This window comes from Delphinapterus leucas, chromosome 16 (genome assembly GCF_059928025.1).
Source record: "Delphinapterus leucas isolate spDelLeu-1000000601 "Yukka" chromosome 16, BTC_Dleu_Yukka2, whole genome shotgun sequence".
Classification (NCBI taxonomy): domain Eukaryota; kingdom Metazoa; phylum Chordata; class Mammalia; order Artiodactyla; family Monodontidae; genus Delphinapterus; species Delphinapterus leucas.
In genome coordinates, this window is record NC_143144.1 from 10,467,325 (window position 1) to 10,492,808 (window position 25,484).

The following is a 25,484-nucleotide window of genomic DNA, read 5'->3' on the forward strand; positions in this document are numbered from 1 at the left end:
GTGGATGAGAGACCCTAAGTCCTCCAAGCCCATACTCTTCACCGCTCTGCTGTCTTGGCTTGGAGGACATGGGAAGGAGGCCGGGAAGTAGGAGGGGGTTGGGGAGGAATGGCTCCTCACTGGATTCCAGTTCCCCATAGTTAGTGACCCCTCAAGGCTCTGTGGTTAAGGGAATGACCTGAGAGAAGGTCCAGTCCTGTCTTTGTGCCCAACTTGTACACCTTTAAACAAATCACTTCATCCCTTGGAGCCTATTTGGGAAGGTTGGACCGCTAAGCTGTGATTCTGTGGCTCTTCTGATGTAGAAAGGTCAGGCATTGGCATCTATGTTGTGTGTCTTTTGACCTCTGGTCTAACCAGGTCGCTTGCCATCCCCCCTGTGCTCCCTCCAGTTCATTTCCCAGGGGCAGCTGAAGCTGCTCCCTCTCAGGTAGCTTTCTCCACTTCAGTCCTCAGAGATCTTGCCCTTCCTGGTGTTTAGGCAGGACATTTGACTCGTACGTTGTATGGCAGTGCCCGTAGCTTTTCATGTGCTGCATCATATCCCCCCAACTAGATGAAAGCCCTTCAAGAACAGGGACTGTGACTTATACTTCTTTTTATTCTTTATGTTATTAATATTTAACATACTGCTGATACCGAAAACATTTTTTGCTGAATTTTATTGCGATCCTTTTTCTCTGTGTAACCTTGTGTCATTACGAGTGGTCTTTCCTTGCGGCCTATGCCAAAGTGTCTCATGCCTATTCTTTTACAGTGATTGCTAAAAATTTCTATTTGGTTTCTTCGGCTAAGAAAAAATTAGGACAACATCAGAATCTACAGTTGATTTTACCCCTGCTTATTTTATGACACTATGAAATGTGCTGTACCAGTCAGTTAGAAAGCCTTATTGAACATGTCTGTTTTGCCCAGTATTGTTCAAATGAGAGTGCGAGATACCTAAGACCTTTCTAGATTTCCAAACGCTTAAAATCTATTTCGGAGAATAAGCTAATACTCGTGAAATCGTGAGGAAATGATAATGTAATACACCATGTGATAATGTTTATAATAGTTACAGATGTTTAGAGGCAGCCGTTCATTGTGGAATAAGCAGTGTTTCCCAAAGTATGTTCTCTGGAACACTGATCCTACAAGATATTCCTTAAATGACCGTAAGTGGGAAATGCTGTGTATTGTATCTTGTCCTTGGAGATTTACGGTGTATAATAGTGTATCAAAGGATTTGAAAATCCTTTTAGCACAGAAGAAGTTTATTTATACGCATATTTCATGTAACTTCTATCAACAGCCTACAGTGACTGCTTTGCATGTTTCAGCAAACACTGAAGAGTTAGATAAGTTTCGGACTGTTTCTCTAAGGACTTTTTTTGGAGGAGATGGGACTTGAGCTGGATCTTAAACAGTACAGGAAGGAAGGGGATTGTGTTGGAAGCAGAGGGAACATCATGTGTGACACAGAGGTGGAAACAGATTTGGCTGGGTGGGGGGTGCCGGGAGTGGGCGATGGGCGAGAAGTTCAGTTGCATGAGAAGATGGGGCAGGTCCCAGAGGGCCCGGAACACGAGGCTGAGGGCTAGAGGCTCTTTACAGGAAGAGTCGAGCTTCGCTGGGTTCTGAGGAGCGACCCGCTGTGATGGAAGTGATGTGTAAGAAAGCTTCATCTGGGATGGTTGAGAGCAGGCTCAGGGTCGGGGGTGCTGGCCAGGCAGTCTAGTGGAATCTAAAAGGACTGCCTGCTGGGGGTGGTGAAGGACTACTTTTGTCAGCCTTCTCTTAGTCACCCTCTCCCAATGCTCATTCCCCTTGAATTCCGTCCTCAGGAAGCTCTGAGCGTTGCCAAAATGCAGGTGGAAATGGGAGCCCAGGTGTTGGATATCAACATGGATGATGGCATGCTGGATGGACCAAGTGCAATGACCAGATTCTGCAACTTCATTGCTTCCGAGCCTGACATTGCCAAGGTCGTACAAAACCTTGATTTTTCAAGGGAGTTTACATGTGCTGCTCTGTTGCTCATTTAACTTTGTCACTTGTCCCTTCGTCTGTCATGTCATACACTGGTTTTCTGTTGTCCTGTGTTGAAAGCCCAGTGGTTTCTGATTGTCAGTTTTCTCACTTAATGGCAGCCTTTCAATAGAAACCAGACTTTAGAGAGCAATGTGATTTCAGTGTGGCTGTTTCCAAGGCTTCCGGAGTTGGTCATAAGGATTGACTGAGTTTCCTCTGATGTCTGGCTAGGCTAAGAACCAACTTTTCATGTCTCTGAAGGATATACTTACTGTTCTTACCGAATCATTAGTTCTCTTCCTATCACAGACAAGGGAACTCAGTTAATCCTTCCTTATTGCAGGAAGAAGAGACCTTTTTAGGTTTATCAGAGTGAGACAGACTCATAAAACAAGATTAAATCAAGTTGTTGATGTCAGCTTTTACATTTGTTCTTTAAAAGATGAAAGTTAATTTTTGTGTCCATCTTTTCAAAAATTTTGGATCGATTCTAAAAACTTTGAAAAGTCTCACTTCACTTCTCTACCATTGAATTTGTGATGAGGAGTGATTTTTGAAGTTGGTTTTATTGTTGGTGGTGTTGTTTGAAAGACACCTCCTATAGTGCTTTAAGAGATAGGGCTGTCATTTTTTTGTTAAGCTTCATTCAGCAAATGTTTAAGTTAGAAGTCTTGTGGTAAGCAGTGAATTACATTAACCTGTCCTTCATTTGTCTTCAACTCCTCACTTAAAAGCCTCCACGGTCCTCTGGGAGTAAATATTTTGCGAATTTGAGGTGCAGAGAAGCTAAATGCTTGTTCAAAGTCTGAATCAGACGGGGAGCCCGTGAAATGACTTCAGTGCTTTCATTCTGATGTTTAGCTGTGATCTTTTGAGTTATCAGTTTCTGGCCCATGCATGGGGTCTCTTGTGAGACTGGAATTACTCCAAGTCTTTTGGGATTTAGGAACAAGGGCTTAAAATCAGATTAAAATCGTATCTCTGTCACACTACTGTTATTTGTTTCTTGTTTCCCTAAGGAAGAAAGAGGGAATATCTGGGGGTCCTTGGAAGGGGATTTGTGGTAACTTACAGTCTTTCTGTGATCACCTTACCCTTCTGACCTCAGGTGCCCTTGTGCATCGACTCTTCCAATTTTGCTGTGATTGAAGCTGGGTTAAAGTGCTGCCAGGGGAAGTGCATTGTTAACAGCATCAGCCTGAAGGAGGGAGAGGATGACTTCTTGGAGAAGGCCAGAAAGATTCAAAAGTTTGGAGCTGCTGTGGTGGTTATGGCTTTTGATGAAGAAGGACAGGTAAGGGATTTCTTTTGCTCTCGCTCCATTGTGTTACACAGGCTTAGAGCAGTGGAAGAGAACTGAGTCCAGAACAAATGTGTTTACCATATATATCATATGTGTGTGTACACACACACACAGAGGCATACCTCAGAGATACCACGGATTCCATTCCAGGCCACTCTAATAAAGCAGATATCACAATAAAGTGAGTCGCATGAATTTTTTGGTTTTCCAGTGCATGTAAAAATTATGTTTACACTATACTGTAGTCCATTAAGTGTGCAATAGCATTATGTCTAGGAAAACAATGTACATACCTTAATTAAAAATATTTTATTGCTAAAAAATGCTGACCATCATCTGAGCCTTCAGGGAATTGTAGTAGTAACATCAAAGATCACTGACCACAGATCACCATAACAAGTAGAACAATAATGAAAAAGCTTGAAATATTGCGAGAATTACTAAAACGTGACACAGAGACATGAAGTGAGCAATGCTGTTGGAAAAATGGTGTCGATAGATTGCTCGAGGCAGGGTTGCCTCAAAGCTTCAATTTGTAAAAATGCAGTATCTGTGAAGTGCAATAAAGGCCAGTAAAACGAGGTATGCCTGTAGATATACGTGTGTGTATGTGTGTATACACAAGTACATACACACATGTGCATACATACTTATATATATATATGTATATGTATATGTGTGTGTGTGTATATATATATATATATATGAAAATTACATAAGACACAATAAGGTTTTTACATCAGTTGAGAAGGGAATTATTCAGTAAACGCTATTGGAATAACTGACTCTGCATTTGGAAGAAAAAGAGCCCCATTTCCCACCATATCCCAATATAAAATATACATCAATTAAAGATCTAAATGTAAAAAAAATCTAAAGAATATATGAGAAAATATTCACTGAAACTTGGGAAGCCAGAAAGAAAACTGATAGACTTATTTAGCTAAAAATGTAAAACTTTGTATGACAAAAGATACGATATTATTTGCAGCATGAGTAATAGCAGTGGGTCAATATCCCTACTCTGCAAAGAGTTTCTATAAATCAGAAAGTAAAATGCCCTAATCAAGTCAGTAGAAGAATGAACAAAGGAAAAGAACAAGTGATTTTTAGAAAAAGAAACACAAATAGCCAATAAACCTATGAGAAGTTACTACTATACTTACTAATAATTATATTATATTTCTATAAATAAAAAATGAAGCAATAATGAGATATTAGTTTCCTTTATCAAACAGAGGAAAAAAGGGGAAAAATTGAGAAATGGTAACTCCAATGTTTTCTGTGCCACAGAATCAGGGAGGGGCGATGGGAGGCTTCAAACACAGTGATTGTTTAACCTGGGTGATGGGTGTGTGGTGATTACTGTATTGTTGTTTTATAATGTTATAAATACTTTCATATCTATTCCATATTTAATTTGATTAAATATTAATTTTAAAAAATCCATACCTTATAATTCAGCCTTCTTCTGAGAATCTTTATTAGGTTGAGTATGTGTTCATATTCATTGTAGCACTGTAGTAGCAAAAAATTGAGAAGGCTCTAAATGTCCATTAATAGGGGAATACTTAAATCTGCCTACATGTCATATAGAATACTGTGTAGCAGTTAGAAAGAATGAGGTGATGGAACCATGTCTAGAATATATGTATGTACATACACATATGTTTGTATATATGTGTGTGTCTCTCTCTCTCTCTATATATATATGTATATATATATATATTTTGGCCACGCCATGTGGCATGCAGGATCTTAGTTCACCAACCAGGGATCAAACCTGCGCTTCCTGCAGGGGAAGCACAGTGTCTTAACTACTGGACCACCAGGGAAGTCCCTAAAATATATTGGAAAGTAAAAAAACAAACAAACAAACAAGTGGCACGATCCTGGTTTTATTTAATAAAAAAGGATTTATATGAATATATGTGAGTCTGTAAACAGAGAAAAAAATTTGGTTGTTAACTGGAGGGTAGGGCTGAATTGACTTCTTATTTATATAATTGATAAGTGGTGGGGTTATATGTTATTTTTCTTTTCTTTGTTTTCTCGTGTTTTTGAAGTAAAACTGTTTTTAACAGAAGTGTCTTGTTTTTGTGCAAAAGATGTATTTTCTCCATGAAAAAAATTCACATAGTCCAGAAGAGGACAAAAGAGAGTTAATTTTGATAACAAACATGTATTGAACCTTTAGTTGCACCAAGCAAGCACACTCACATGTTAAATCAGTTTTTCTTCCCAACATATAAATGTTGGGTATATATTATTATTTTTGTATTTCATGTGAGTAAGCCAAAGCACAAAGACTTTACCTGACTGTTGTCACACAGGTAGCGAGCAGTCGTGCTCGAATTCAAACCCAGGAGATCTGGGTCTATGCTAAATGGTTGGGTGAAAGAATCCAGGGTGAGGCTGTCAGGGAAGAGTTGGCTATTTTAGAGAAGGTGGTCTTGAAAAGCCCCTCTGACGGGGAGATGTTTGAAAACCTGAATAAAATGAGAAAGCCACGTGGCCATTTAGGGGAAGAGAAGAGGTTCTAGAAAATTGAAGATTTTGTATGAACTGCTGTTCTTTAACTCTTGCCCTGACTCAACAAAATGTTGACGTCTTCCAGTCTTAGTAAATATGGATTATAACTCCATCTTTTATGGTTGTATTATATTCCAGTATGTATGTTTTACTTAGTCTATTATTGCATAAAATTGCAATTGTTTCTAAAATTTTAGTAGGATGAACAGTGGCCAGTGAATATAGTAATTCGTGCAGCCACTTTCCTCTCGTAGAGTGATTTTCTTAGTTCATAGAAGTGGTCAAAGGCTGGGTCAAAGGGTGTGCACATTTGACATTTTAACACACATCGTTAAATTGTCCTTCTGAAAAGTTGAATCTAGTCATCTTCCGCTACTAGCTCAGTGTGGTAAGACCATTTGACATAATTTTTATTTTTACCAAAGGTGTGTATGCAGATAGTGAAAGAGACAAATAGTTATTTCCATGAAAAACAGAAGCCTTAAGCCTCCAGGTCCCCAGAGGCAGCCACTTACAACTTAGCTGATTCTTGTATCATTTACCTCCTTAACTTCAAATTACAGTTTTAGTTATTATTTGTTGTCTTTCTATACTGGCTAAGGATTTGACTTTTTCTCCATCTTCTACTCCCCACTCCACACATCTTTACTTTTAATCCCCCCATCCTTCCAATATAGTTAATTTCAGTTGTAACTATTTTTGGCACTTACATTAAGCTGTGTAAAAGCTGAGCCATGTAGTATACCATGATTCCTTTTCCTTGCCTGCACCCTCTTTCTTTTCTATGAAGTTAATACCTATCTTTGCATTTGCTTTGCTTCTTATGTATTTTCAGACTGTTCCTTAATTGTGTAAATGTCCAATATCCAGTGTATCCAAAGACACTAAGTAGACTGTTGTTTTAATTTCTTGAAGAATTATCTCTCCAAGTCTTCTGACATAATCTGGAAAGGTTGCTCAGTGGGCCAACTGCACAGCTGTCACTGCAAGATATCCCTCCCCATCATGTGGACAGTTCTTCTCACCTCTCTCTTAGGTGTTTAGATCTCATAATTTCCTCATTCTTGGTTTAATCTCTCATTTAGTGAACTGTATCCTCTGGTTAGCTTCTTATGAAAGAAGACATGGCAGTAAATATTTTTGAAACCTTTCATGTCTGAAAACGGCTTTATTCTACTTTTATACTTAATTAACAATTGTGTGGGTATAGGAGTACAAGCTTTAAATTATTTTCTGTATGATTTGAACTCATTGATCCATTGTCTTCTAGTTTCCATTGGTATTGGTAAGAAGTCCAGTGCTATTCTAACCCTTGATTCTTTTTGTGAAATCTATTTATTGTCTCATTTTCTGGATGCTTCTTTGATCTTCTGTGTCCATGGTATTCTGAAATCTAGTGATTATGAGCCATTCCTTGTGCTGGGCACTCAGTAGGCCTTGTCAGTCAGGAAACTTAGAGCTGTAGTTGCAGGAAGTTTCCTTGAATTGTTTATCCGCTCTTGGCCTGTGTATTATTCAGAAACTGGATGTTTTAGAAAGATCGCCTAATTTTCTTATCTTTTCCCTCCTGTTTTTCAGTGCTGACATTTTGTTCTACTCTGTGTGAGATTTCTGCATCTGTGTTTATGTCTTCTTTTTCCAGGAGCTCTTTTTTGTTACCTAAATGTTCTTTTTCAAATTTATATAGCAACCTGTTATTGTTTAATGGAGGCAGATGTCTTCTCAAATTCCTTCAAATATATCTTGAGCACCTAGTATGTGCCAGGCCCTGAGGAGATAGCAGGGAACAAACCTAGTCCCTGCCCTTGTGCAGTTTATGTTCTTAGGGGGCAAAGGGAATAAGAAATGAAAAAACATAAAGACACACACACACACACACACACACACACACACACACACACACACACACACACACACACACACACACCCCTGGATGGTACTGAATACACTGAAGGGATATGGAAGGGCTAAGGGTGATAGGAGTACCAGGATGAGGGTGGGGGATGCTCTTTTATATAGGATGGTTTGGGATGGAACAGAGGGGAGAAGAGGAGATTGAGAAGTTCTGAGGTTAAAAAGGCAGCTGCGGGCTTCCCTGGTGGCGCAGTGGTTAAGAATCTGCCTGCCAATGCAGGGGACACAGGTTCAATCCCTGGTCCGGGAAGATCCCACATGCCGCAGAGCAACTTAGCCCGTGCGCCGCAACTACTGAGCCTGTGCTCTAGAGCCCGCGAGCCACAACTGCTGAGCCCACATGCCACAACTACTGAAGCCCATGCGCCTAGAGCCTGTGTTCTGCAACAAGAGAAGCCACCGCAGTGAGAAGCCTGCGCACCGCAACGAAGAGTAGTCCTCGCTCACTGTAACTAGAGAAAGCCCGCGCAGCAACAAAGACCCAACGCAGCCAAAAAAAAAACCAAAAAACAAAAGGCAGCCACCAAATCGTGAAGGGCCTTGGAGACCACTGTTAACACTTTGGCTCTTCCTGTGAGTGAGCTGGGAAGCCACTGAAGGGTTTTGAGCAGAGGAGCGAACATGGTCCGATTTATGTTTCAAAACCACTCTGGTTCTTCAGGGAGAATGGTCTGCGGGGACCAAGCAGAGCCACTGGAGGTTGTTGCTGTAGCGCAGATGAGGGATGATGGTGGCCGGGACCAAGGCGGGAGCAACAGAAGACGTGAGGAGTCATCCATTTCTAGATGTGTCTTTAAGGTAGAGCCAGTAGGATTTGCCTTCGCGTTGGTTGTGAGCCGTGAAAGGAGGAGGAGTCACAGATAATATTCAGCTTTTCGGCCTGGGCGTCGAGGTAGGAGGGCAGTGAGCAGCCGATCTGGGACGGGCTGAGGAGAAGTTCCGGTTGGGACAGGCTGAGGAGAAGTTCCGCTTTGGCTGTGTGTTTCCAGTGGTGTGCTCAGGATGTGGTTGTGGAGATGAGTGTGGGCTTCATGGGCAAAGTCTGGCTTGAAGATAGGATTGCCTTACTTGGAAATTATTTCTTCCTAGATGATATTTAAAGCAGTGAGACTGACTTCACCAAAGGAATGACAGTAGAGAAGAGGCCCTAGGACTAAGTGAGTCTTGGAGCCACAGTGCTTCGTGGTCAGGGAGAAGAGGAGACGCCATCAGAAGAACTTGGGAAGGAGCGGCCTGTTTGGTAGGAGAGGAACCAGAGGGGAGAGTTCACCTGGAAGCCATGTGAAAAGAAAACTTCTGGAAGGGCATGACGAGCTATTTTAAAGAGCTGTGGGTAGATCAGGGAGGAGGAGATCAAGAATTTGCCTTTGGATTTAGAAATGGGGTAGTTTATGATCTTGCTGTGCTGTTTCCAAGGAGATGAAAGCTTAATCGCAGTGGGTTCAAGAGAGAAGAGGAGAATTGGGGGCAGCAGGTATAAACCATTTTGGGGGAGTTTTGCCAGAAAGGGGAACAGAAATAGGGTGGAAACCAGAGATGGATATGAGGTTAAGAAAGGGTGTGTGTGTGTGTGTGTGTGTGTGTGTGTGTGTGTGTGTGTGTGTGTGTGTGTGTGTGTGTGAAGACAGATGATGTGACAGTATGTGTTTGTAAGCTGGTGGGAGTGACCTGGTAGAGAGAAGGGGAGGAATTGGTGCGCAGGAGAAAGGGGGCACTTGCTCAGTCCATGACCTTGTGGGTCGAGGGGCTGGCAGCCAGTGTGCAGGGGGCGGGGCAGCGCAGCAGGCAGGGCTGGGAGTGCTGGGGGTGGGGGGTGGTTTGACTGCTTCTATTTTCTCAGCGAAGCAGGAGGCAAGGTCAGCCCTGAGAATGAGAATGGCATGTTGTTTGCTTCGTGTACTGGTGCTTTACCATAAGTGTGAAGCAGAAGCACTCCCATGGGGAAGGGTGGTCACTGCCTGTGCTGTTAAAACACATACACACCCCTGGGCTCCACCCCTGAGTTTCTGACTCATGTGGTCTGGGGTGAGACCTGGCTTCGGTAATTTTAAAGCCTTAGACGTGATTCTCCTGTATACTCTGGCTGAAAACCACCAGCGGAGTTTATCTCATTTAGTCCTCGTAGTAACCATGTGGGGTAGCTGTCGCCCCATTTTACAGTGAGCCAAGGTCAAATGGCTAGGACGTAATGGAGCCCTGGTCTGCCTAGTTTGAAGACTGATGCATGCTTCCAAATCCTGTGTTATCTCCCCTGCAGAGTGCTTGATCTTGGCTGAGAACAAGCTTTCCCAATTCAGATTTGAATGAGTCCACAAATAAAAAGCAAATGTAGGGGACATTTTTTAACTTGCTAGTTATGAGAGAAACACACATTAGAGCAATATTAAAGTGACATTTTGTCCTTATTAAGTTAGCAAAAGTAAACTTTAAAATGATCAAGATCTGTGCTGGTACAGCAGTGGTAAACAGAAGGCCTCATTCATTGTAAAGTATAGTAAAAACTGAGACAGTCCTTTTGAAAGACCCCATAATGCCTGTCGAGAGACATGAAAATGTTCATACCCTTTGAGGTAATGATCTCATTTCTGGGAAAGTATCCCAATAAAAACATTCAGCAGCATAAGAATCCTATATATGCCAAGGTTTTTCACCAGCTTTTTATTGAAGATAAAACAACCTAAATGCCCAACTGGAGAGAAAGTGATAACTTAGGTTATCATTCTGTTGTAATATTATCCAGAGTATTTCAATATTAATTATGAAGATTATGGAGCAGCATGACAGTGCTTACAAGATACAAATAAAAAAAATTAAAAACCAGTAGTTATGTAGACACTGTATATGCAACTACATAAAAACCACATTTGATAAAGATTGGAGGAGAATGCTATTAAGGAGAATAGCTGTTAGAGTAAAGGTGGTGGGATTAAAGGTCCCTTTTCAAAAACTGCTTTTCCTGATTAAAAGTAATTTTTCTATATAATTATAGACCTACATATGCTCGTTGAAGGATTGTAGTATTGTAAATTATAAAGAACAAAGTAAAAAACTCATATACTTGAATATTTCAGAAATCAGCAATACAGATATTTTGATGCAAAGGCATTTCTTCTATTAATTGAGTTCGTAACACCTTTGAGTGTAACGATCAGGTAAGAACCAAGATTTGCTTTGCTTGGATGACACCACTGGTTATAAGGAGAAAACAGCTCTCTTAAATGGAAGACCACTGTTGCAACTAAGCAAAGCAGAGGAACATACAACGTGCTTATGTTCCAGTACATGGCGACTGTCTTTGCTTTATGTTTGTGATCCATAGTGCAATGAAAACTGCAAGGTCAAGGCCAGATATGACAGGGAGGACTGGCCCCGAGCCTTCTGGATTAGAAGGCATATAAGGAAGCACTTCTGTGTTTTTTGTTGATGTTAGTAGTTTTGATCAGCTGTTACTTTTAACTCTAAATAACAACAACAAAAAATATATATATAATATATATAATAATATATAAAATACGAAGAACACTTTCATTATTGAAATTTCTATGGGAAAAATTATTACTGCTCACCTCTAGATTTAATTCTCCTTTTCTAATTGAAGTGATTATTTTTATGGCAATTTTTGCTAATGTAAGTTTTCTTAGAAATACAGTTATCACATAGTAGAATAGACTATTTTTGTTTGCACGTGTGTAAACTATGTAAAAGAATAATCAGTATCATCCTATAAAAGATCCATTATATTCAGCACAGTTTCCTATGTTAAAGTGATTTGAACATAATATTCTAATTTATGGAGAAATAAAACTCCATTAGGATATTGATTAAAATGTAATAAATCCTAACCTAGAAAATAATGAGGAATTGGTGTCTGGGAGACATTCAGGAACATGATATATCTTTCTGGTTACTATTCAATCAAGTTTTATAGTTTTTCTTAAATAGGAAACCTCAAGAACATTCCTAGGTATTTGTGTTGTTTTGTTGTTGTGATTTTGGCTTTTTTTTCCTTGGTAGTAATTTTTTAGAGTTTTATTACATAACATCTTCTTTTTAAAATTTAGATAAATTGACACTGTTTTCGAGTTGAATATCTTATATTTTCCAGTACGTTATGCACCATAGTATGATAAACACATAGTTGTGGGAAACCAAAATCAATAGTTTGCCCTTTATTTTTTTCCTTGGTGAAGGTAGTTGACCCACGCCTAGGAGTTGATTCTCAGAGTTTCTGCTCTAACGCTCTCCCAGCTTTGTTAAAATCTGACATATATTTCTGCATTTCAGGGGCCTCCTTTTTAGTGGCTAGAGAGAGGTCACCCCTCTCTGGTTAAGATGCCATGATTGAGTATTTATCTCCTTGGACCTTTCTTTATAAGGTAGTTATATTTTAAATTCTCTCTTTGTAAAAAGGAGACTTGTCCAGATTGCCTTCAGAGGTAGGAGTTTGTGGTAGGGATATGAGGAACATAGGCCTCTGAGCCACGCCTGGTCTTAAGACGTCCATGCCTGAGGTGTTCAGTTGTCCTACAGGAATAACAGCACAGCATACAGTAGGCATACCTCCTACGCTGAGGGTCCCTGCTCCCTAGCATGTGCCTGGCACCCCTCGCTGTGAGAGAGAAGATTTGAGTGGGTTCATTTGCCCCTGCTGGGATGTGGCGTTGCTTCGTCCAGGCCTTAGTATTTGGCTTTGCAGAGTAGGATTTTCCAGCAAACAGCCCCTCTCTGCAGGTTGTAGAGAAAAGCCATGAGCACCTGCTGGCTCATGATAATGACCTTGCAGATGAGTCTGGTTTCTGGTCTCCTCACCTGCTGTATCCCCTGTGGTTCCTCTAAACCAGTAGTTCTCAAGTTGGGGCGGGGGTGATTTTGCCACCCCAGGGGACATTTGGCGATGTCTAGACAGATTTTTTTATCGTCATGACTGGGTGGTTGGGAGGGGATGTGCTCCGTCATCTAGTGGGAGCGGGCAGCGATGCTGCTGAAAGCTCTCCAATGCATAGGGCGGCCCCCGCAGCAAAGAATGCTCTGGTCTAGATTGTCAACAGTATCAAGGTTGAGTAACCCAATTCTTAACCCAGGGCAGCTTCTTTTCTGCTACCCGTTTTTCTCTCTGATGTTGTCTGGCTGATGGGGAAAGGACAAATGTGGTTTTCGTATTTTAATCCTCTGTGCCAAGCCTTGGGCTCTGGGCACTGAGGATAAATAATGGTTAGCAGAAGGCCCAGCTCCTTGCAAGATTCAGTGCCTTTCAGAGGTTTTGGTGAAAGTGGAAGAAAGACCTGATGAAGCAGGGAAAATCTAGCATGGTGGGATTCCAGAAAGATCTGAAGGGCAGGGAAAGAGTTCATAGTTAAAGCTCGATTGTTAAAAGGAAGGCAAAACTAGATAGGTTATGGGTCTTTTCTAAATATTTTTGGGTATTGGTTTTAAATACATCTCTGGATAGTAGGTCAGTCTTTTTCTTTGCTCTTCCTATGAGCTGTCTCTTTCTACTGTACCCCCTTCCTAGCTCTCCTTTGAATGTACTAAAGCCGACCAATCCTCCACTCTATCCAGGGATCGATAAACATATTAAGAATTTCCTTCTCTTTCCTCCCTTTCACCCCGCACAGAATTTGCGTCCTTTCCTAGAAGATGACATTTAAAACAACTTGACTTCTTTAAAGAGTTCAGAAGTTTTCAGTGTGGTGGCACCTGCAGTTTCTAGATTGCAACTGACACCTCTTTTTCCTCACCAGATCGCCTCTCGGTGTCGATTCCATTTCTGAAATCCTATCCATTTCCTCTATAACCCTGAGTTCCTGGCATCCACATTCTGCCTTAAATGTGAGTTCTGCCAGGGGCACAGCCTCCGTTCTTTCAGGAGAAGGGTGAGCCAGGAGGCGTTCCAAGGTGACGTTGCGTCTCCTGCAACCCCAGCTCAGTGCTCTGCCCTGTCCTTCATCCCATGCCTCACTTCTCTCCACAGGCCTGCGGCTTCTGCCGGCCTCTGGGTGTCCTAACCTTCAGCTGCTTATGCCCACACATTTACCCCAGTAGGGAAGTCACTCCAAGGATTTCTGAACCAGTCCCTTGCCCTGAGTGATTTTAAGCCAACGGGTCTCTTGTCCTGTATTTTCCCTTGGAAACTTCCCTTCTTCAGCTTTTTTCTTTCTGACTTGTCGGTGCCTTTCTGATGGTGGCACACACGTCCCTTTCCGTCACTTCTGTTTTGAACTCTGCTGTGTTCTGTGGCCCACTTTAAGCTGGTTCAGTCAAGTTTGAAGCCTTTAACTTGCCTCTGAAGTTGGTCCCGTTCCTTCTCTGTTCTTGTCAGGGTGCATTTTCACAGAACCTAGGTGTCTTTGATCCTTTTTCTTTCTTTCTCATAGTATCAGCCTCGATAACTAAATCAAAAATTGTTTTATGCTTATCTCATTTTTCCCTAAGTGTCTGATAATCTAGCAAAACCTGAGCAGTGGATTTCTTAACTGAAGCCTCCTACCTACTGATGGCTGTCTAGCTTTACTACAGCTTAAGAATTAACCTGATAAATCATAAAATCATAAAAGATATTTATTCCTCCTTCTTGGCCCTTGGATTTGCAATATTTTCACTGAGGTTTCTTCTACCTCAGCCTGAGAAGGTGCATCTCACTCTTTAGTGGTTCTCACCTGGGCTGTATGTTAGTATCGCTAAGGGGCTCTTTAAAAATACTGTTGCTTAGGTCTCATCTCAGGATTCTGATTGAACTGGTCTTGAGTGAGGTTCAGGTATTAGTATTAGAAAACGAAAATCCCTCCGGGTTATTAAAACATGCCACCAGAGTTGAGAGCTTCTGCATCTTTGAAATCCTCAAGGCTTGAAGCTTATTAGTATGTTTATCTCACAGCCCTGGCTGAGGAACAGGACAAAGAGAACCTTGGAGAATCTAACACGACATGCTCCTGGCAAAGGCCTGTCTGTTGAAACTCTGTGCATTCTGAGATTTGCTTGTTTACTCAACAGACAGTAGCTGCTTGTCTATTAATGTGGCAGGTAGTGTACTAGGTGCTGGGAGAACAATTTGACAGGGGCCTCATCCTTGCAGAGCTGATAGTTGATGATTCACTTCTGACCCAGAAATGAATTCCTGTCCTGTGAGATGTCATTCATGGCTCAGAGAAAGAAAGGACCAGGACCTACCAACCAAACTAGGTGATGAAGAAATGCTAACAGCACTGGTAGCCCCAAACCCCCGTGCCTTTTCTCTTAGTGAGCTTAGCTGGGCCATGAACCTAGAACCTAGAACTCTGGCTCTCTGTGAAGGGGGAAATAAAGTCCAAGACTAAAGGTGACCCTGGGTGACCTGCTCTTGACCACTTTCTTCTGGGCCCACATCTTGATCTTAACCTTATCACTAACTGAAGGAAGAAGTAAGAAGTTTGTTGAAGACATTCAGTTAAGGAAGATGAGAGCCTGCCACCTTCCCTGAAGCCTGGAGCAGTGGGGCTGCAGAGCCTGCTCCTTGTGGTCCTTTCCCTGGGCCCCTTGGTCTGCTAAGTCGTGGGAGCACATCCCCAGCAGGAGGTAAACTCTAACCCCAGCAGCTACAGGAAGCAGGGATAGATTAGACATCACGGAGGACAGTTGAAAAAGAACACCAAAGTAGGTGAGCAATCAGAAGCCTAGATCTGAGTGAGTTCTTTTTATAATTCCCCTGCCAAGCCTTTCTCTGGAGGCTGGGGCCTCACTGAATGTCCTTGAACTACAGCAGTATCTGCACCCCTCATCCCTGCGGTTGCCTGAGAGCTCCCTCTAGAGGTCAGGATGTGTGTGATCAGCAGCTTATTTACCATACTTCATGTTCACATCTGGTCAAGGGTATCCTCCCTCCCAAGTAGTCAGCCTGGAAGATTCAACACTTAATTCAGTGGGGTTGGACAATTTTCAAGAACATTTTGCACATTTATTCAGAACTGTATGTGACTTATTTTTTTGGAACCACTGTAGTGATAGCAAGTATTCATTTTTTCTTCAGAGCAGATTTGTTTTTTTTCTACAAACAGAAATTATTCGGCGTGAAATTTGTTGAATAAGCCTCGCATTGAGGTTGTAAATTTGACCTGAAGACAGTTTCCATGACCAAGTTCAGAAATGCCTTGAGTCAGGGCTTCCCTGGGGGCGCAGTGGATAAGAATCCACCTGCTGATGCAGGGGACACGGGTTGGATCCCTGGTCCGGGAAGATCCCACATGCTGCGGAGCAACTAAGCCTGTGTGCCACAACTACTGAGCCTGTGCTCTAGAGCCCACGAGCCACAACTACTGAGCCCACGAACCACAACTGCTGAGCCCGCATGCCACAACTACTGAAGCCTGCATGCCACAACTACTGAAGCCTGCACACCTAGAGCCTGTGCTCTGCAACAAGAGAAGCCACCACAATAAGAAGCCGGTGCACTGCAAGGAAGAGTAGCCCCTGCTTGTCACAACTAGATAAAGCCCGTGCACAGCAACGAAGACCCAATGCAGCCAAAAATAAATAAATAAATAAATAAATAATAATAAAAAGAAATGCCCTGAGATAAAGTCTCATTCATTCATTCATTCAACAGTAATATTGAGCACATCCTCTGGCAGGCACTGCCCTAGGCTTTGGGGATACAGCAAGACTGATTCTAGCTCACAATGACAAATTAATAATAAATAATAAAACAAAAAATAATAAAGAAGTTGCCAAATAAAAATATTTTCTAGAAGGAGTGATACCGTGAAAAAGAGTGGAGGATGCAAGAGGGGTGGCAGGGGCCTGGTTTAGAGATGGTGATTAAGGAAGGCTTCTCTGAAAAGGGGACATTTGGGTGGAGACCTGAGTGATGCAAAGCACAAAGCCATGTCACAGTGTGTCCCGGGCAGTGGCTGCAATGAATAGAAAGGTTCTGAGGGAGGACAAGCTTGGTGGGTTTCAGGAACATCAAGGGAGCAGTGTGGGGAGAGTGGAGTAGATGAGGGGGCAGTGATAGGAAACAGAATTGGAGGCATGGGACCTGATTCTAAGGATATTGGGAAGCAACAGGAGGACTGGGATTTGCTGGAGTCAGTGCTTGGCTTTCTAGGGTCACTGTTTTGAAAAGTAATATTAATTTATATTTATGACTTGAGGCACAAGTTAGTTAGCTAATGTTATGGTGGGTGGGGTTGGAGGTGGGGAATAAATAAACATCTTTGAATCTGTGTAGACTGTTACTGCAGGAAGGTCCAAGAAAGCCTGGGTGATGGGTTAGGACACTGCAGGCAGGTCCAGGAGAGAAAGGGCACGTATTTTTAAATTTATTCTTTAGTAGTATTTGAATTTTTATCATATGTGTGGGTTTTTTTTTTTTTTGCGGTATATGGGCCTCTCACTGTTGTGGCCTCTCCCGTTGCGGAGCACAGGCTCCGGACGCGCAGGCTCAGCAGCCATGGCTCATGGGCCTAGCCGCTCCGTGGCATGTGGGATCTTCCCGGACAGGGGCACGAACCCGTGTCCCCTGCATCGGCAGGCAGACCCTCAACCACTGTGCCACCAGGGAAGCCCCCCATATGTGTGTATTTTTAAGAAGCCTGTTTATTAGCATACCATACGTGTATGTAAGATTTGATCTTTACAGAAGTAGTGTAGCTGTTGTGTTGACGAAAACACAAAGGGACTTTAAACCAATTCCTCCTTGGAGATAATTTGATAAACATTGAGAGGCTGCTTGGTATTTGGATTTCTATGAAATCCAAGCATTTGATACTTAAGCGCTTTCAACAAGTGAATTGTCCTTCTGTTTTCATAGATAACACCTCATTTTTCTATTTCAAATTACATCTTTTACTCCTTTCCCCAGGCAACAGAAACAGACACCAAAATCAGAGTGTGCACCCGGGCCTACCATCTCCTTTTGAAAAAACTGGCCTTCAATCCAAATGACATCATCTTTGACCCTAATATCCTCACCATTGGTACTGGGATGGAAGAACACAACTTGTATGCTGTTAATTTTATTAATGCAACAAAAGTCATTAAAGTGAGTATAAGTATTTTTCTCCTTTCTACCCAAGACATTGCTTAGATTTATCACATGGCTCCAGTGAATAGTTTGAGCTAACATATATTTATTGGCAAGGAATATTGACATTCTTATTCTTAGGTAGTAAATTGGTTTTCTGAAATTTAGGGGCTTTTATTGTTTTTCTTTTATATGTTATTTTATACTGTGAAGTAAAACACACATACCGGGAAATATAGAAAAAATAATAGAGTATGATAAATAATTAATTATGAAGCATATAATAGCTTTCACTTTCACTTGCGTCCTGAAATGGAGCATGGGTAGTGCCCCCATGGCTCTCCCTTTCTCATTACACCCTCATTCTGAATTTTATGCGTGTTTCAACAGGCTGAGTTTTATGATTCTACTTTGTTGCTTTTCTTTAAAATTTTATCACTTCTGTATACACAGTCAATCTGAATTATCCATGGATTTTGTATCTGCAAATTCACCTACTTACTAAAATTTATTTGTGACCCCCAAATCAATGCTGACGGCGCTTCTGCATCATTCACAGGCATGTGCATGTGCAGAGTGGTGAGAGAGCTGAGTGCCTGACCTACGTGTTCAGATGAGTCAACAGGGTTGAACCTCTTGGTTCAGCCCTCATTCCGTAAACAAGTGCCCTTTTCATGGTCCGTTTAGTGCCATGTTTTTCACATTTTTGAGCTTTTTCTTGGTGATTGATTTCTGTATTTAAATGGCTCCCATGCATTGTGCTGAAGTGTTATTTAGTGTTCCTATGTGCAAGAAGGCTGTTATGTGCCTTATGGAGAAAATATGTGTTAGATGAATTTTGTTTAGACACGAGTTGTGGTGCTGTTGGCTGTGAGCTCAGTGGTAGGCAATCAACAATATATACTAAACAAGATGTCTTTAAATGGAAACACATATAAAGGGTTATATGTTGATCAGTGATGATATTTTTGGGACCAGAGGCTCACGAACCTAACCCTGCATTTCCCATTGGAGCAGTGGTTTTTTTCCCCAATTTGCAGTGTTTGCAGTGACTTCATAGAACATAGCTATCACAAATAATGAGAATTAACTGTATAAACAGTATAGTTTTGCCTGTTTTTGAGCTTTAAGATTCTAATGCCTTTTTTCCTCACCCAGTCTCATTTTAACGATTCACCTGTGTTGTTGTAGCTGTACCTTGTCATTTTAATTAATGTATAATATTCCATCATATACCTGTTTCATAATTAACTGTTCTGCTGTTGATAGACATTTGGTTTTCTTTTTTTTTTTTAATGTTTTATTTTTGGCTGCGTTGGGTCTTCGTTGCTGCCTGCGGGTTTTTCTCTAGTTGCGGAGAGCAGGGGCTACTCTTTCTTGCAAGTGTGCGGGCTTCTCATTGTGGTGGCTTCTCTTGTTGCAGAGCATGGGCTCTAGGCACGCAGGCTTCAGTAGTTGCAGCGCATGGGCTCGTAGTTGTGGCTCACAGGCTCTAGAGTGCAGGCTCAGTAGTTGTGGCGCATGGGCTTAGTTGCTCCGTGGCACGTGGGATCTTCCTGGACCAGGGCTCGAACCCATGGCCCCTGCATTGGCATGTGGGTTCTTAACCACTTCCCCATCAGGGAAGTCCCTAGATGTTTGGTTTGTTTCCAATTTGGGTATGTTATGAGCAAGGCTGCTATGAGCGTTCTTGTATATATCTCTTGTATATATCTCTTGCATGAGCTCCCCTATAAAATATACCCAGAAGTGGAAGGGTTGGGTCACAGTAGCAGACAGTGACCAGCTCTCTCCCAAAATGCTTGAGCAAGTTTGTACTTTAACCAACAGTAAGTAAGAGTTCCTGTTGTTCCACACACATACTAATGCTTGATATGTCATAAGGTGTGGTGGGAACCTCAATTTCCTTTTGCCCTTTTAAACTTGGTCAAGTTTATAGTGAACCTGGGAGTTTGTTCATTTAGGCAGTGGAAGCCTTCTAGTAGCTTGTGCCTTCTGTGAATGACCAACTACTCTCTGTTTGTTCTCTCTGTCTGTCTGTCTCTCTGTTATCTGTCTCTGTTTCTTTCTTTTTCTGTTATTTATCCAGCAAAGTTTTTTTCTTTTTAGCTGTGCGGTGCGGCGCGGCATGCAGGATCTTAGTTCCCCAACCAGGGATCGAACCCATGCCCCCTGCAGTGGAAGCGCAGAGTCTTAACCACTGGACTGCCAGGGAAGTCCCTCTCCAGCAAATATTTTATGACATACTCACCATGTATTGTGGCCCTATCATGGTCCCTGTAGAAGTATACAGAGATAAAGCAGAATTTTTTATTTTCCCTTAGGGAGATTAGAGTCTAGTAGGAAAAACTATGAAGCACTGCCTTTGTGATGTCCTGATATGCAAGGTGTGGTCTACGTCTAGCTAAAAGAAGCTCTGAATTACTTTGAACTCTATATGTTTGGTTTTTTTTTAAACTTTCCACTGTTATAAATAAAGCTTAAGGGATGTGATGGCTGCTTTTGGCAAAGTAGGGAAATCTTTTCATATTTAAAAATTTTTTCCAGGAAACGTTACCTGGAGCCAAAGTAAGTGGAGGTCTTTCCAACTTGTCCTTTTCATTCCGAGGAATGGAAGCCATTCGAGAAGCAATGCATGGGGTTTTCCTTTACCATGCAATCAAGGTATAGTGGAACACCTGTTTACCTTTTGACACCAACTTGTACTTAGGGCAGGGGTTTACAGACTTCGGCCCACAAACTAACTCTGCTCTGCTTTATTCACAGAGTTCTGTGAATACAGTTTTATTAGAACAAAGTCACACACTCTCACTCGTATCCTGTCTATGGATGCTTTTTTGCTACAGCAGCAGAGCTGAGTGGTTGCGACAGAAGCTATGGCCTACAGTATTTTCTATCTGGTTCTTCACAGAAAGAGTCGCTGACTCCGATTTAGAGTATCCCTAGAAATCCTCATTTTTCTTTTTATTGCCCTTAGTTTGGTATGGACATGGGGATAGTGAATGCTGGAAACCTTCCTGTGTATGATGACATCCACAAGGAACTTCTACAGCTCTGTGAGGACCTCATCTGGAACAGAGACCCTGAGGCCACCGAGAAGCTCTTACACTATGCCCAGGTAGGGAGAGGTGTTCCGATGGATGGCTTTTCCTATCTTTGAATCTTTCATTCACTTAGTGTTATTAGACCTTCATTGTAGAATAGAAGCAAGGATCCAGCCATGTCTTTGAATCACTGAAGGTTTCTACAGAGAGTTCTAGAGAAGGTGTTTTCATTAGGGCAAGGAAGGAGAAGCAGGCCTTACCTATCTGCTTCAGTATTCTTAATTTATATTTCTTTAAGTTTATTTTAAAATGTAAAATTAATTTTTCTCATACCAAAGTAATACATATTAACTCTAGAAAATGTACAAAATACTGGTAAGCAAAAGAAGAAAATAAAAATTACTCATAATCCTACTACCCATTTTTAACCACTGTTGAGATTTTGTTACAACCTTCTAGTCATGGTTTTGGTTTTTTTCAATACGAATATGTGCTAATAGGTGTGTCCACACACACACACACATGTACACACACACTCACACACATTTTTTATAAAAATGTTAACTATATTCTCAGTGCTTTTTTGATAACCTGTTTGTTTAGCAGTATACTGGGAACATCTTTCCATTTTATTGGGTATTTTTCTACCTCATAATGTAAATTGGCTACTTTGGACATTTCCTTGTGTGGCTGTGTGATTACCTGGTTCCCATTGTTATAGCTTTATATTTGTATTTATACCTGTTTATATTAGGATCTAGTCCAATTGTGGCACAGTTCTACAGTTCAGGGCTTGAGGTCTGTACACATTTGATCTATAGACATGAGAATAATTTTAGTTAATCCAAAAATCCGTTCCTTGTTTCCGTTTATTATGTGTTCGGCAGTCCTAGGTGTATTAAGTATCTATTATGGGTGCTGCTTCCTAGAACTCAGTTTAAGGAAAGATGAGATCTTTACCTCAAGAAAACTTACTTTTTAATTTATTTCAGAAAGTGATAGCAAGGGAAGACATTTTTCTCACAAAGCACGTTGGGAAAGTGGTAGAATGCTTTTGTGTGTGTTGCCACCTGTGTTAATGTTTTCCATGTTAAAATCTGAATTCATCTCTGGCAGAACTGCTAACTTTTCCTCTTCCTTCGAAGAGTACTGAAATGTTCTGGAAGAAGGATAGGACAATTTAGGATTAACTGCATCCTTGATTTATCAGCCTCACGGGAGACAAGATTTAGATTTATGAAACCGCTCATGTTAGCCTTAGGTTCATTCAGCAAAGCTGAGTGGAGTTCAGACTCAGTGCCAGTGAGCACATGACCCTCCTCTCAGTTCCTTGGGACGTTTCTGATTTCTCATGTGGACCCAGGACAGAATGTCTTGACGGTTGCAAATATAATCAAGTTCTGCTTCACAGCTCATTACATAAGAAACAGTGCCTAGCTTTCCTTCACTATTTCCATGATTGTTTCTACTCAGGTAGACAAAGTGCTTAGCCCAAGACGTGAGTGTGAAACACTATTCAGTTTTTGTCTTAGTCTGCCTTCAACTTAGTGGGGGATCCTTCATGAATCACTGACTAAAACAGGGTTCTGCTGAAGGCCAGAAGGGCATCATAGCTTCTATATCAGGAAGTTATATTAGAGCGTTCTTAATTAACCCATAAAGTGATGTGCTATTTCATCTTCTCCACTGTTCAGATAAGACAGCTCTCGCTTAGGAAAGGTAGGGCTCCATAAGCCTATTCTTATATACGGTTTTGCTGGTTTTGTATTTTACATCAGTCATTCTTTTCAGTCTTTGTTCACTTTCAGTATTTGCTTACAAGTTTTTGTTTCTGTATATCTTGCTGAGGGGTTTTGCCCCTGGGGCACAGCTGAAGGTTAACGGAGAAATCTTCATCACAATTGCAAGGGTTCAGGCTTCCCTGGTGGTGCAGTGGTTAAGAATCCACCTGCCAAGGCAGGGGACACGGGTTCGAGCCCTGGTCGGGGAAGATCCCACATGCCGGGGAGCACCTAAGCCTGTGCGCTACAACTACTGATCCCGCGTGCTGCAACTACTGGAGCCCGCATGCCTCAGCTACTGAAGCCCGCGCACCTAGATCCCATGCTCCGCAACAAGAGAAGCCACTCCAATGAGAAGCCCATGCACCGCAACGAAGAGAGCCCCCGCTTGCCACAACTAGAGAAAGCCCGCGCGCAGCAACGAAGACCCAATGCAGCCAAAAATAAATTAAGAAAAAGAAAATTGCAAGGGTTCAACAATCCATCTTATAAACAAGTGCCTCCCTCTTCATGTAAGCATGAGGACTTATCACAAGCCATTGACCCCTCTGTCAAGTAGGCTGTCTACATTCAAGGTGACTTCTGTTACCAGTAAGGAATTAATAACCAAAACAGGTATGCTTTCATCACTGCCAGGAGTCGTCAGCTCTGTAGCCATTCCTCAGGATACACCGAGTGCAAAGGGAGCGTGAAAAGCAGGAATATTATGAGACAAATAAGGGTTGAGGAATTATTTTCTATATAAGAGAATGATTATTTCTTTTTGTTATGAAATGATGAACTCTGCACCCAAGTTTCATCTGATAGATTATTCAATATTATTATTTAAAAGGGTGGAAAGAGTCCTGTCTCTGATCTTCCTAAGCTCTGTAATGGACTTTATTGAAAAATAATTCCCCTGATTTGGTGCAGGCTGACCTGTGGCGAGTAAGTTCCAGGTGTCATGAGACCATGCAATTCCCGTGGAGTTTGTTTATTAGGCAGTACTCTTTGGGCATGAACGGGAAGGATCTCTGCTCTGGGTGGGATGGCTCTTGAATGGCCTCAGATTGTGAGAATACAGAGGTCCCCAACTTACGATGGTGCGAAAGCAGTAAGCACTCAGTAGAAACTGTACTTTGAATTTTTGAATTTTGGTCTTTTCCCAGGCGAGCGATATTCAGTACCATCCTCTCTCCTGATGCTGGGCAGCGGCGATGAATCACAGCTCCCCGTCAGCCCGCCATCACGAGGGGAACAACCACTACACTTACAACCACTCTGGACCCACACAGCCGTTCTGTTTTTCACTTCTAGGACAGTATTTTTTTTTAGATTCCAAATATAAGTGAGATCATACAGTATTTGTCTTTCTCTGTCTGACTTATTTCACTTAGCATGATGCCCTCAAGGTCCATCCATGCTGTTTCAAATGGCGGGATTTCCTCTTTTTTATGTCCGAATAATATTCCATTGTATATTTATACACCACACTTTCTATAGCCATTCATTCACTGATGAACACTTAGGTTGTTTTCACATCTTGGCTATTGTAAATAATGCTGATATATATATATATATATATATATATATATATATATATATATATTTTTTTTTTTTTTTTTTTAATTGCCATCTTCTTTAAGGTTTTTCAGCATGCAAGAGAGACATTGGTCTCTTGACATGTGACAAAGCCCTGCGTCATTCAGTTACCCCAGACCTCAACCCTGGAGCTCCCCCCAGGCCCTTCCTTCTTTCCTACCACACTGTCCATTACTTGATGCCTTTATGTTTGTGCTTTCCTCCTCTTCCTGTTCCTACCGCTGTAGTTCAGGCCTTCAGCATGGACCGTTAAAATATTCTCCCCCTTCTAGGGTTCTCTTAAAGATACTACTTTGATGGGAATTCCCTGGCGGTCAAGTTGTTAGGACTCGGTGCTTTCACTGCCAAGGGCCTGGGTTCAATCCCTGGGTGGGGAACTTGGATCCCACAAACCATGTGGCCAAAAGAAAAAAAATTACTACTTTGAATGTTACTCTGCAGCTTCAGAACTTTGTATTGTGTCATTCCCCCACCTCCACCCCTACCACCACTGCCTGGAAGGTTAAGTCCAAACTCCAGAGCATGGATTTCTGGCACTCCGTGACTTGGCCTCTACTATCCTGCCCAAACATTGCTCTGGAAAATCTGTTCTTGTTCAGGATTAAATCATTCAGCTAATATTTACTCATTTTTGTTTTGTGCTTTCTGTACTTAGAGGATCTAAGTAGTAAGAGAGACATACCCCTACAGAGCCTGCAGCTTAGTGAGACATGCAAAAGTGTGTAGAGGCAGTTGTCATTGAGTGTGGTGGGTAGGTGCTGTGACAGGGCATGTATAGGATGCTCTAGACTGCTTAGGAAGGGCACTGAACCCAAAGGTAGAGGTGGTCAGGGAAGGCCTCCCAGAAATGCTGGGTCAGGTGAGACCTGAAAGCTCAATAGGAGTTAGGCAGGCTAATGTTTGGGGTTGGATTGTACTGGTATTCCCTGCCAGAGGAGGAGGATTTGCATCCAGCTGGGGCCTGGCATCTGGTAGGTGCTGAATAAATGTCAGGTGAACGGAAGTGAAGTCCCGGGGGTGAAAGAGCTGATGGAGAGTGTAAGGAATTGAAACGTTCACGACGGCTGAGCTCCTCAGGAGTGGCAGAAGATGAAGCTGGGAGGAAGTCAGGTCAGGGCATTGTATGGCGTGGAGAGGAGTCGGTACTGTATCTGGAAAGAAATAGGGAACTTACAGTGAATTTTTTCCCATGGGCACAGTTTGATCAGGTTTGCATTTTGGAAAGGCCCCTCTGGCTACAGGGTGGAAGATGCATTGGAGACCAGGGTGATCCTGGGCTGTGGAGACCAGTTAGCTGCTTGCACTAGGAAAGTGGAAGC

The 25,484-nt window shown here is 42.0% G+C and overlaps 1 protein-coding gene across 2 annotated transcripts in view; it reads left to right on the plus strand.

Annotated features, from left to right (window-relative positions):
• The window catches only part of MTR (5-methyltetrahydrofolate-homocysteine methyltransferase), a 114,293-nt gene that overhangs the window by 44,770 nt on the left and 44,039 nt on the right, over positions 1 to 25,484 (plus strand). For both annotated transcript variants that reach the window (XM_022553110.3, XM_022553111.3), the window contains exons 14-18: positions 1,827 to 1,967; positions 3,122 to 3,307; positions 17,598 to 17,777; positions 20,307 to 20,423; positions 20,737 to 20,877. In XM_022553110.3, coding sequence (XP_022408818.1) covers positions 1,827 to 1,967; positions 3,122 to 3,307; positions 17,598 to 17,777; positions 20,307 to 20,423; positions 20,737 to 20,877 — 765 coding nt within the window. The remainder of the gene's footprint in view (positions 1 to 1,826; positions 1,968 to 3,121; positions 3,308 to 17,597; positions 17,778 to 20,306; positions 20,424 to 20,736; positions 20,878 to 25,484) is intronic.